Genomic DNA, 12,308 nt, shown 5'->3' with positions numbered 1-12,308 from the left:
CATACATATGTACAAAACTTGAACCATAACTTTAAGCATAATACGCCTTTTTAGTAGTTTTCTTTCGTTTTAACGTAAATGAGTACCTGTTATTCTAGACTTCACGACTAAGTTCCGCTACTTATATTTTCCATAACTTAGCAATAGTTTAATGTCTTATATAAAATATACGTATTTTTGGATATTTGAAAAGATTATTTCAACTGGCACTTCAATAAGTTCTATTTTCAGTAACCGTTTATTTTTAATATATATATATTATATATATATATAAAGGTATATATATTTCAGAGGTGTAGTTTTGGCAAGATTGTGGGCGTGCACATTTGGAAACCAACTTTCGCTGCGTCTATATCTCTGGAAGCTGCTTGCTTAATCTCATCATTTTACCTGAGATCGAGGCGTTCATACGGACTGACGGACATGACCAGTTCAACTCGGCTATTGATCCTGATCAAGAATATATATACTTTATATGGTATACTTTTCAACGAATATAGTATACCCGTTTACTCTACGAGTAACGGGTATAACTATTTGTGCAAACTTTTTGAAGATCATAAAAAATATCCTACCCTATTTAATCAAACCTTTTTAAAGTGATACAGCAAGCGGAAACAAGTAATTTATCAAACTGCAAAGAGATGGCTTCGGAGATTGCACACGATGTGAAACTACTTTCTAACGTCATTTCATTAAATGTTTACGTCACTTTTACAACTTTCTAAGGGATCGATTCAAAAATTTTTTTGGGCTTAATGGAGTATTGCTAAGCTCATCAAAATATTTTTTTAAAACGTTCAAACTTAGCGTTTTTGGCGTCCATCTGCCGTCCACATGGTTAATGTATCCATTAATGTGTAAAAATATTTTATTTAGCTTAGCAATACAAAAAAATGTGTATAATCAGACCATTATCATTCCAATCATCTAATGAGCAACGAATGGCTCCGCGTGTGCAATTTAAGGCCGTCCTGCTTGGTAAAGATAAAAAAGCTGCACATTTACTGCCTGCTGATTCTCTCGATCTTCATTAATTTACGACATGGGTATCTAATAGTAGCGGCACTCAATTATGGTGTTCTCTCGTGTTTTATACTTGCAACAATCAAAGCACTCAGAAATTTAAATGAATCACTTTGGAAAGTGATATATATATATACTAACTTGCTGACTCTCGGACAGATAATCATGATTTCCTATATTCGTCCAGGAAGGCATATTAATAATGACTTTCGTCATGGTATCGAGCATGCTCCCTTACAACTTTACAATCAATTTACCAAAATTATAATACTTTCTAAAGGGCTATGAAAACCAATGTTATTCAGTTATTCCTATACAACATTTTAAATTCGTTTCTTCTTTTATTGTAAATTCAATATTCAATATTAGCTGGTTACGATTATTGCAAAAATGTTTCATAAATGACACAACTGTATGAAAACATAATAACTCACAAGGGTTCGAACACTGAAGCCGGTAAATCCACCGCGCTGATGTTCATAAATATCGGTTTTGAGCTTTTTACTGTATTTATATTTGTGTGCAATGTTTTTCCAATGCCGTTTGTTATAATCCCGGCACCAACGCCTTATGAATGGCTTACAGAAACTCTCGGAAGGGCTCGTCAAAATTATCATTGATATCAGCAAAGCTCGGCGCATTGTTGCCCACCCCAACACCCACTCCGACACCAACCCCGATTCCAACTCCCAGGCCCACCGATGTATCGCCATTTAGTATCAGCGTAGGCTGCTGCTGGGTTTGAATGCTCATGCTGGCCCCTAGGTGGCCATGGCCATGAATCGCCTGCTGGTGGTGCGGAAGATGGCTAGCTTGCTGTTGCTGCTGCTGCTCCATCGGTGTCTGCAAGTGTATGGCTTGTGATTGAATGCTCTGCATCGCGGGGCTCGCGGTGACTGTGGCAGCGTTCAGCAAGCTGCCATCAGTGGCTGCCAAAAGGGCACAGTCGAATGCGCCACCGTTGGCCAGGGCGTCCTCGAAGCAGAGACTCGCGGCACTGGAATTTGCAGCAATGCCACTTGCTACCGGGCCTCCACTTTCCGAGGCAAGATTTGAGAGCAATACCCCGCCAACGGCCCCCGAGTTCAGCTCCAAAGCCGCCGCCTCCTCGTTGCGCTTGGAGAGTATTATGTGTGTCAGATTTATAATATAGTTTTTGGCCAGCGTGAGAGTTTCGATCTTGGACAGCCGTCGCTCCATCTCCACGTGTGGTATGACCTCTCGAAGCGATTGAAACGCATCGTTTAGGCTGTGCATCCGCATTCGCTCGCGTTCATTTGACTCCAGACGACGCATATTCCGCTCTTTAGCGTTCAGGGCTCCTTTCCGACGCCTATTGGAGTTGCCGTTCGCATTGGAGGAGTTGGAGCTGGCACTGTTTGCGGCAATAGTGGACGCACAGGCTCCTAAGCCAGCTTGCTGGACCCGGACGCGGCTTGATGGCCCTTGACCGCCCAGAGAACCACCGGACGGATGCCCAGTGTTAGTGGCGCTGCCACCTCCGTTGCTGCTGCCGCCTCCGCCGCTCGTGTCATCGCTTTGCGAACTGGAGTCTGTCATCTCCAGGTCATAAGTATTATTGCTTAGCTAGAAGCAGCAAAAATTGAAGGTATTATCATTGACCCATTGGTTTGGCCTTTTTACGATCTACCTGTGAAGTTCGTCTGGTGGCACGACGAACGGGTCGGGAACTACCCTCCGCCGATTCTGAAGACAGTCCATTGTGTCCGTCTGTGTTGTAATTATTGTTATTGTGATGCAATTGATGTTGCAATTGCATAAAATCATGGCTGCCCATTAGTTCCGTTAGCTGTGTGGCATCCATGGTTGTTGAAGCTTTGCGGTGGAGCAACAAAAGTTTTCGACTATAAAAAACATTAAAAATAATTAATTTTACAACACATAACTTCAAGTAATTAAGTAACCCTAACAGTTAAAACCATGATATCTGTACGTATAAGTCGCAGGATCTTGAAGAAAGTGGAACGTATGTATTTCCACAAAATGTAAAACCTTCTGGAAATCCTAGGTAGTATTTGCAAATATCAGTTTTGGGGGGTTTGTGGCCGTATAGTGGACAACATTTGAAAACAAACTTGCGCTGCGTCTATGTCTTTGAAAGCTGCATGCTTAATCTCAACATTCTAGCTTTTATAGTTCCTGAGATCGAGGCGTTCATACGGACTGACGGACATGGCCAGTTCGAATCATCTATTGATCCTCATCAAGAATATGGCTTTGTATGGCTTCGTTGGTCCCCATACAAAGTTATATGAAAGGATCTCCGGTTGGTACGTCTCCGCTTTTAGCGACAAACTGCTTATACCGACGAGATTTTTCATAATTCAAGCGGATATTGCGACGTTCCGTATAAAAAATACAGCAAAATAATGCCCACAATTTTAAGCATCAAACGACTCTCTTAGAAATGTATGTGTCTATCAGTGACCGACGTCACAAAAATTTTTACAGCGTGCGCTTGCAGACCTCATGCCTATATTCCATAAGATGTCCCGTTATATTTCTAGTTTTTTCAGCTTTTTTTTTAATAAAACTTAATGAGTAAATTCGCCGAATGTGATTTAATGCATTAAATGTTAAAAAAATTAATTGGTTGTATGTTAAAACATATTACGAACAAGGCAACCATAAAATAAACAAAAAAAAAATTTTTCCCACCTTTCTGATAGTGCGTCTTTCAGGTATATCGACGTAAAATCGTCGGTCCCTTAAAAGTCGTTATAACGGGACTCTACTGTACTTTCGATGGTACAAATCTAGTATACCCTTTTACTCTACAAGTTCACACTTTGACAATGTTTTTTTAGCTACGGCCATCTGAAATAAATATTTCGTCCATGCAAACTCTAGCGCCCGCAAAAAGCGAAGAACACAATTTTTATTATACCCGTTTTACTCGTAGAGTAAAAGGGTATACTAGATTCGTTAAAAGTATGTAACAGGCAGAAGGAAGCGTTTCCGACCATATAAAGAATATATATTCTTGATCAGGATCAATAGCCGAGTCGATCTGGCCATGTCCGTCTGTCCGTCCGTTTGTCCGTCTGTCCGTCCGTATTAACGTCGAGATCTCAGGAACTATTAAATCTAGAAAGTTGAGATTAAGCATACAGACTCCCAAGACATGGAAGACAATTTGTGGGCGTTAGGGTGGGCGTGGCAAAAAGTTTTTTTGCAAATCGATAGAAATTTACAAGACTAATACAAAAATGAAAAAATATCAAAACATTTTTCAAAAGTGTGGGCGTGGCAGTTTTGGGCGGTTTGTGGGCGTTAGAGTGGGCGTGGCAACATGAATCGACAAACTTGCGCTGCTTCTATGTCTTGGAAGTCTGTATGCTTAATCTCAACTTTCTAGCTTTTGTAGTTCCTGAGATCTCGACGTTCATACGGACAGACAGACGGACAGACGGACGGACATGGCCAGATCGACTCGGCTATTGATCCTGATCAAGAATATATATACTTTATATGGTCGGAAACGCTTCCTTCTGCCTGTTACATACTTTTCAACGAATCTAGTATACCCTTTTACTCTACGAGTAACGGGTATAAAAACTGTTGATATTGTTGATATTTGAATATTAAACTACAGATTTTTTGCCTCATATTATTTATACTCGCTTAGTCGTTGAATAAGCTATTCTGCTTAATTAGTTCGTCAATTTTCGATTAAAATTGCCAAAATCATTTTCTTTGATTATTGTTGACTGCTTTTTATCTGCGAGCACCTTTGTTATCAGCATTTGACTGTGCGCGTGTCTATTTACTTCACTAAAAAAGTTTGTATCTAGCTGTCTCATAATATCATTTTTTAAATGTCAAATGTTCTGACTTGTTTAATTAAACTAAAGCTTGGCTTGTATCCTTGAGAGGCAAACGTTTTCGATTATTACGGTTTATTCGTTTAATTACGGCCTGGAAACATTCCGTTAACCTGTTCCATACTTTTGCACCAATCTAGTAAACCCTTTTACTTTGTACCAGATATAAAGAGAGATATGGAGTGTCTCGACTATCGCATACCCGTTACTTAGCTAGAGGGAGTGCAAATAAGAAATTTAAACAATTTTGTGGCATAACTATAGAAATTGGCACGACAAATGATAAACGGAACAAAATATTATCCAAGGTGTGGGCGTGGCCATTATCGGCAGTTGTAGGCGTTAAAGCAGCGTGACAGCCAGAATCTGCATGCTTAATCTAAAAAGCTAGAGAGTTGTTATCGTTCCTGAGATCACAGCGTTCATACGGACAGACGACATGGCCAACCCGACTCACCTAGTGATCCTAATCAAGTCTATGTATACAATTTATAGAGTCGAAAATACTTTATTTTACCTGTTACATATTTTTCAATTATACTTATTAACGATACCTTTTTCATTAGTAGTAACGGGTATAAGAATGTGTAAAAGAAATAACGTTTCGTACATTTTATAACACACAGTTTTTAATAAAGTTTCAAACTGAAGTTCTCTACGCCAGGCGAAATGACGTCTATGTCCTATATCCATTACATTTTTGGAGTATAATTTAAACATGGCAAATTGCCTTGTACATTATTACATTCAGCATACGTCATTCTTTTAAAATCAAGAAAGAACGCTATAGTCGAGTTCCCCGACTATCTGATACCCGTTACTCAGCTAGTGCAAGTGCGAAGGAGAAATTTCCGCACTGAAATTTTTGGCGGTTTGTGGGCGTTAGGACAGACCAGATAGGGCCAGATCGACTCGGCTATTGATCCTGATCAAGAATATATATACTTTATATGGTCGGAAACGCCTTCTTCTGCCTGTTACATACTTTTTAACGAATCTAGAATACCCTTTTAGTCTGAGAGTAACGGGTATAAATATCTAACCGGTAAAATAAATGCATTGTCAAGTGCATCATTTCTGTTACAGTAATGCACATAGAGAAAAAAATGTATGTACTATAGTTACACAAAGCAATGATTTTTCCACATGTGTTTTGACTAATGCCTTGCAAAAGATTTACAAAGATGTTGTGATGCTTGGACCCGTGGCTCTACGACAGGGGGTGCCGCAGTAGTCCCTATCCAGTGGTGACGTCACGGTGTGTTATACTGAACTTGTCTTTTCTCATAGATCCATGGCTGGAGCCACTTAGCTCAGGTTCGGCATTCATAGGGGCATCGTTATAAGCCATAACGGCAGGTTTAATACGATCAACGGAGACGGCTTCTTCTTCTTCTTAAAGACGATGTCTTTTTAATTCTTGTCCGAAGATTTATGCATTTTTCCAAAAATATGGCATGACTGCTTTTAGTCGTTAAATGTACAACAAAAAATTTAAAACGTTCTAGCATCAGAGCGCTACTTGTTACTCGTTACCCGTTACTCGTATAGTAAAAGGGTATTCTAGATTCGTTTAAAAGCATGTAACAGGCAGAAGAAAGCGTTTCCGACCATATAAAGTTTATATATTCTTGATCACGATCAAAATGTGTATTTTGGTTAACCATCGATAAGTTTTCTCGTTTATATGGTTTAATTTTTATTTTTTTTGTGAATGCATCTACCCCTTGCTACACGCCTTTGCACGAATACAATATACCCTTTTTGCCAAGAGTTGAGGAGTATAAAAAACATTTACCGATGAAACGCTTTTGCCGCATTGTCGTTGTTATGGTTATGCCCTTTGGCTTACCAGCATTTGACCCGGAACCTGCAGCAGCGTTTAAAGCCTGGGACAGGCTGAGGAATACGCGGAACGGGAAATGTACATTGACTTTGTTGTAATAGAAACCGCGTACTTTGCAGTGCATTTAGTCCGTCGTTGGTGTTGAATGAAACAAAAGTGTCGCTATTATTTAACGACAACAGCTCCTTGGACTTCAACCTCTTTGGTGCCTCTTAGGAAATGTCGAGAAAAATGGCATGGCTTAACACAGCGGTGGTCTAGTCAAATGCCAGATTTATAAATTCCACTTAAAAGTTTGTTTAAGGCAAAGTATAATCGCATACTTTTGAAAAATGTAAATTTGTATTTATATATTTATTATTATTTATTCGTATTGCAAACAGTAGATTATCAAATAAAATACTTTGATTTTTTTATCCCGAGAACTAACTGAAAATCTCACTTTCTTTCTTTAGCGGTAGGCGGTGGTTTGAGGATCTCAGCTATGCAACCAGCACCTGGTCTTGTGTAATATTTATTACGCTTTCTATTAAATAAAGCATACTTTTGTGAGTATTTGTTTGCCTTTTCTGTGTGGGCGGATGCTAAGTTAAAACAACGTATACTGCATTTGACAAGTGCATAGGGAATTTTGTAAATGTAGCCAGAATGACTGCAGATTTTTGAAAATAGGCAAAGTCAGTTTGATGCTTTCAATTATAATTAACTGGTGTTTGTGTTAGCTTCTTCTAATTAATGGGCTGTTTACCGAGACACACATCTGCAGATCTATAAGGTATGTTTACCAATTTGACGTTCGCGCAATAATAAAAATACATAATCAAATTTTTGTAATGGTATTTAGCGGACCTAAGAATGCTCTTAAGCCAGTTAAATTGGTTTGTCAACTTACATGTAATTAATTTAATTTATCCACTATGTTTTAAAGTATTTAAATGCACTTTTCAACAACTCTCACAATTCGTGATACATTTCATTTTTGTTAAATATTTATATTGATGCTCTGGCTATTAACCCTTTTTGCTTTCCAACTCTAAGCAATAGTATTTTTTAAAACTTCCGCACAATTCGAACCAAGTATCTCGGGAGCGCACAACGATTACCGGAAACGCGGAAACGCTGATGATGACGGCCACTTGTGGAATGGCTGCAGGAACGAAGCGTTGCCATCGGCCGACCCGAGTGTAGACAAAAGACGAATCACAAGCCTAGCCGATGGGAGTCGAGTCGAGCAACAAGTCCACCCAGCAGAGGGGCTGGAGCTTCCACCCGCACGAGAGCCTGAGTCAAAACAGACTGGCGAATGGAGAGCAACTGAAAATGCTCAAAAGCGGAGTGGATTTCTGAGTCAGAGTGCTAATTTTCGTCTTTCCAAAGGATTAAGGTGGCACCCCTGATATTAGAGGATTATGTTAAGTGGGGTCCTGTCATCCTATTAATGCCTGCATATTGATAATGCAGTCCGTACCTGCAATAGCTGGTTGTACAAAGTAACTTAAACCATAAACCATTTTTACATCTGGAATTTTACGAAAAATTAACAGCGAAATGTAATTAATATGAGTACCCGACGGTGACACATTAAAGTGTAGTTTTAGTGTCTGTATTATTTGTATAGTTATCATAGCAAAACTAGAATAGGGTTTGTTTTCGACCACATAACTATCATTTTATATTTGAGAAATATTATGGATTTGGAATGATGCTCCTCTACGTTCTCCGACAATATTAAAAAAAGTACTAGCTCCCATAGGTCTTAACGTAAAACAAATATACCCTTCACTGCACGAAATCCCAGGCTAGCCCACACATACACACATAGATGCAGTTCCAACCCCACCACACATATTTGCCCAACGGGGTGGCTTGTGCCTCGGAGTTCCTAGACATGAACACCACGTGCTCAGGCTCAACTCCAGAGGGAGGTATTGAGCCAAATGGGCGGCCCGACCCACAGGGGTCTAAGTGAGGGGTGGGTGAGAAGCCTGATTAGTACATGTGACGCATGTTGCTCGCGACGGCCTGCATTCGACTGCGGCTGACTTTCCACATGGCTGTCGCCAGCTCCTTTGTTACCAACTCCGATTGACTGAGTGAGTTGTATACTGTTATTATTATTATCGTCTGTTTGTCCACGCTCTTGTTGCTGTTGGTTATCACAGTGCTTATGTCCTTATCGGAAGGGCTTTATCTCATGATAAACTATTGTCGGCAGATAATGAAATGTTGCTAGGAAAGCTATTTTGCTTATTCAAATGTTGCGAGCTTCCCTCCCACAAAATGTGTGTATGTGGTTTTTATTTGACTTATATTTCTTTTGTTTGGCTTAGATCAAAGGGATTTTAATAATTGCTGCAATATTGCAGACAAGTTAGGCACAACTTTGATGCAAAAACCCCTTAGAACAACAAAATATGTTATGATACCTTAAATTGTTTATTAGTCATGGGGTCACTGCTACAATTGTAACCGTTTATTCAAACACCGAATTGGGATTTGTACTATATTCAATAAACAGGTAGAGGGATCGTCACCGACCCTGAGGGCCCCAAGCCAAATCAGCTACCTTCATAATGAAACGAAAGATCTTTCTGTGTAGTGGCATTTTGATGTTCTGGAAACATGTTTAGTGTTTCTGATGGATGTAACACACGCCAGTGTGCTTTAATAGTAATTTAAGATGGAGCATCGTTGCATCAAAGAAAACGACCATTGTTTGTTTAATATTATTCAACCAAGAAAAAAGTTTTCTTATTGAAAATAAGTCGCCCTTCCCTTCTTATTTGCTTTCCCCACTAATTCCTCTTCAGCCAAGTGTTGCCAAATACAAATTGACAGTTAATATTTTTAAACTGGCAACTCAGTTGCAAGGGATGGGAACAAGAAATAGAGGTAGTACAAGCCGCATGTTGTCGACATTATGTAAATCACCCGTCGGCAGCGTAAGCATTTGCGTGCCCCACCTCTTTTAGCCAAAGCATGGAAACAATAAACAGGAGGAAAAAACAGAAGACAGAGCTGAAAAAGAAGGGGAAAATTGTTTAGCCGATAGCTTCTTACAGTTCCGGAAGATGAGTTTCCGACAAGCGAAGTTTTTTCCGTTAGCGGCGCTTGTATGTTGCTCATCAACAGTTGGTTGGTCCTTTGTCGTTTTGTTTTGACTTATTAAAACGATCATTGCACTCGACGTTTCGCCTTATTCAAAGGTCAATGAAGAAGTTCTCCTAAGGCACCTAATTGCACTAATGTAAATAATGTATAAAGATATATGTACATACATGCTGCATATATGTGTATAGTATATACAGCTGCAAGTATCAATGTAATTTAATGGGGTTTTTCGAATTTGTTGCCATTCTTTATGAAGTAGAATGCATAAGACCTACTCTACTTACATTAGAAAATCATTGGCAGCTGAACAAAAGAGAACTCAATGGTCGAGGCAGTTTTCGGGATCCACTTAGCGACGGTTCGGATAATTTCTTAATGATCTTGTTTTAGATAAATCACAGGTGGGGCGTAAATATAACCAGCAATTCATTTCCGTATAATACAAGTATACGTTGTAAAACCGGTTAAAAAAATGAGACACATATATATATATATTTTAAAATAGAAATTGGTCTCACCAAAGGACTCTTACATACACAGCTTTCCTTCCACCGCCCTCTATTAATTCATAAATCCTGACAACAGCAACCTAAAGTCCCCGGGCGAAGCATTCAATGCCTCTAATTAAATCAAACGGGAACAACACAACTGACATTTTAAGAACCGTTATCGACTTTAACACGTTTAAACACACAAATTTCATCATAGCAAGGCATTCCCGTCACAGCCACGAACCATCATGACGGTTCTAAGCCGGGCAGAAAAATCGCACCCGCGGTTATTTAAAAATTCTAAAGACAAGAGAAAATATTATAAGGCAATAATAAATAAAAAGGGAGCATGGCTGCGAACGAGGGAAAAAAGTTAAGTAGGCGTACCTCGGTCTCACCCTCGCATGCCCTCTGGGTCCGAAACATCCCACGCGACTTGTCAAATGTCAATAGCAAAAAGTCTTCGTCCTCCCCGTAGTCGACAGCTGCTCAACATTCTCGTCCTCTTTCGATGCCGATCACCACAAGAAGCTCGTTGACAGGCCCCAACAATTTTCCCCCCTTTCCACATGGACTGGGGAAGGGGATTGGTCAGCCAGTTGGCGTATTTACATTTATTAGGGCATGCCCTTCTAGTTCCGAGGTTGCTGTTCATTCTATGTATATTTCTTACAATTCGCTTTATGTACTATTCACTTCCTTTAATGTGAATTGGGGGTCGAAAGGGGGCGATTACTTAATATTAGTATAAACTTGATCTAGAGCTTGAGCTAGAGAAAATAAACATTTTTGGTCCACCTAAGGGGACCAAAGTATAAAAGTAAAAATCGCGCATGCACATATTACCGGCTTACATACAAGTATATATGAGTAATTATTTTTTTCCTATCAAATCACTTCATTACTGTACACCGTCCTTTTAGCACAGTATTAGTATAGTTATCCAGTAGTTGGATTTACATAATCATATAGCTATATAGATTCATTTGAACAAAAAACAAGAGAGAACGCTATAGTCGAGTTCCCCGACTATCTGATACCCGTTACTCAGCTAAAGGAAGGGAGAAGGAGAGTCTTAAACACAATTTTTGGCGGTTTGTAGGCGTTATAGTGGGCGTGGCAGAAAGTTTTTTGGCAAATCGATAGAAATTTACAAGACCAATATAAAAATGAAAAAATATCCAAACATTTTTCAAAAGTGTGGGCGTAGCAGCTTTGGGCGGTTTGAGGGCGTTAAAGTGGGCGTGGAAAAAAGTTTTTTGGTAAATCGATAGAAAATTACAAGACTAATACAAAAATGAAAAAATTTCAAAACATTTTTCAAAAGTGTGGGCGTGGCAGTTTTGGGCGGTTTGTGGGCGTTAGAGTGGGCGTGGCAACATGAATCGACAAACTTGCGCTGCTTCTATGTCTCTGGAGTCTGTATGCTTAATCTCAACTTTCTAGCTTTTGTAGTTCCTGAGATCACAGCGTTCATACGGACGGACAGACAGACAGACGGACAGACGGACAGACGGACAGACGGACAGACGGACAGACAGACGGACGGACAGACGGACATGGCCAGATCGACTCGGCTATTGATCCTGATCAAGAATATATATACTTTATATGGTCGGAAACGCTTCCTTCTGCCTGTTACATACTTTTCAACGAATCTAGTATACCCTTTTACTCTACGAGTAACGGGTATAATAAACTTTTTTTAATTTGTGGACGTGACAGCTTTTTACGGTTAATGGGAGTAGAGTGGGCGTGGCCAAAATATTTTTGACATACGTCAAATACTTGTTCAATTTATCAATTTATCCGTCTAACAATCCGAAAGAGCGGCTGATTATGCCCACCACTTAAATGACACACCTTCCGCAACTCATTAACAGATATAGAGGCCGGCCGTCAATGCAAATGACATTGCGCGATTCCATAAGATTCATTGAACTGCCTTGCCAGTTCTGCAGACCCGTGATGCGCCATAAATAACAATTA

At 39.6% G+C, this 12,308-nt stretch overlaps 1 protein-coding gene across 1 annotated transcript; it reads right to left on the bottom strand.

Annotated features, from left to right (window-relative positions):
• Positions 1–1,401: 1,401 nt before the first annotated feature.
• On the bottom strand, positions 1,402–2,868 carry LOC120457758 (protein dimmed). Its single transcript, XM_039645257.2, has 2 exons — positions 2,678–2,868; positions 1,402–2,613 (listed from the first exon to the last, which is right to left on the bottom strand). The coding sequence occupies exons 1-2, from the start codon at positions 2,849–2,851 to the stop codon at positions 1,606–1,608; spliced, it is 1,182 nt and encodes a 393-aa protein (XP_039501191.2). The 5' UTR covers positions 2,852–2,868; the 3' UTR covers positions 1,402–1,605.
• Positions 2,869–12,308: the final 9,440 nt, after the last annotated feature.

This window comes from Drosophila santomea, unplaced genomic scaffold (genome assembly GCF_016746245.2).
Source record: "Drosophila santomea strain STO CAGO 1482 unplaced genomic scaffold, Prin_Dsan_1.1 Segkk79_quiver_pilon_misjoin1_scaf, whole genome shotgun sequence".
Lineage (NCBI taxonomy): Eukaryota > Metazoa > Arthropoda > Insecta > Diptera > Drosophilidae > Drosophila > Drosophila santomea.
Note: the sequence above shows the minus strand (reverse complement) of the source record. Positions and strands in the feature narration are given on the sequence as shown.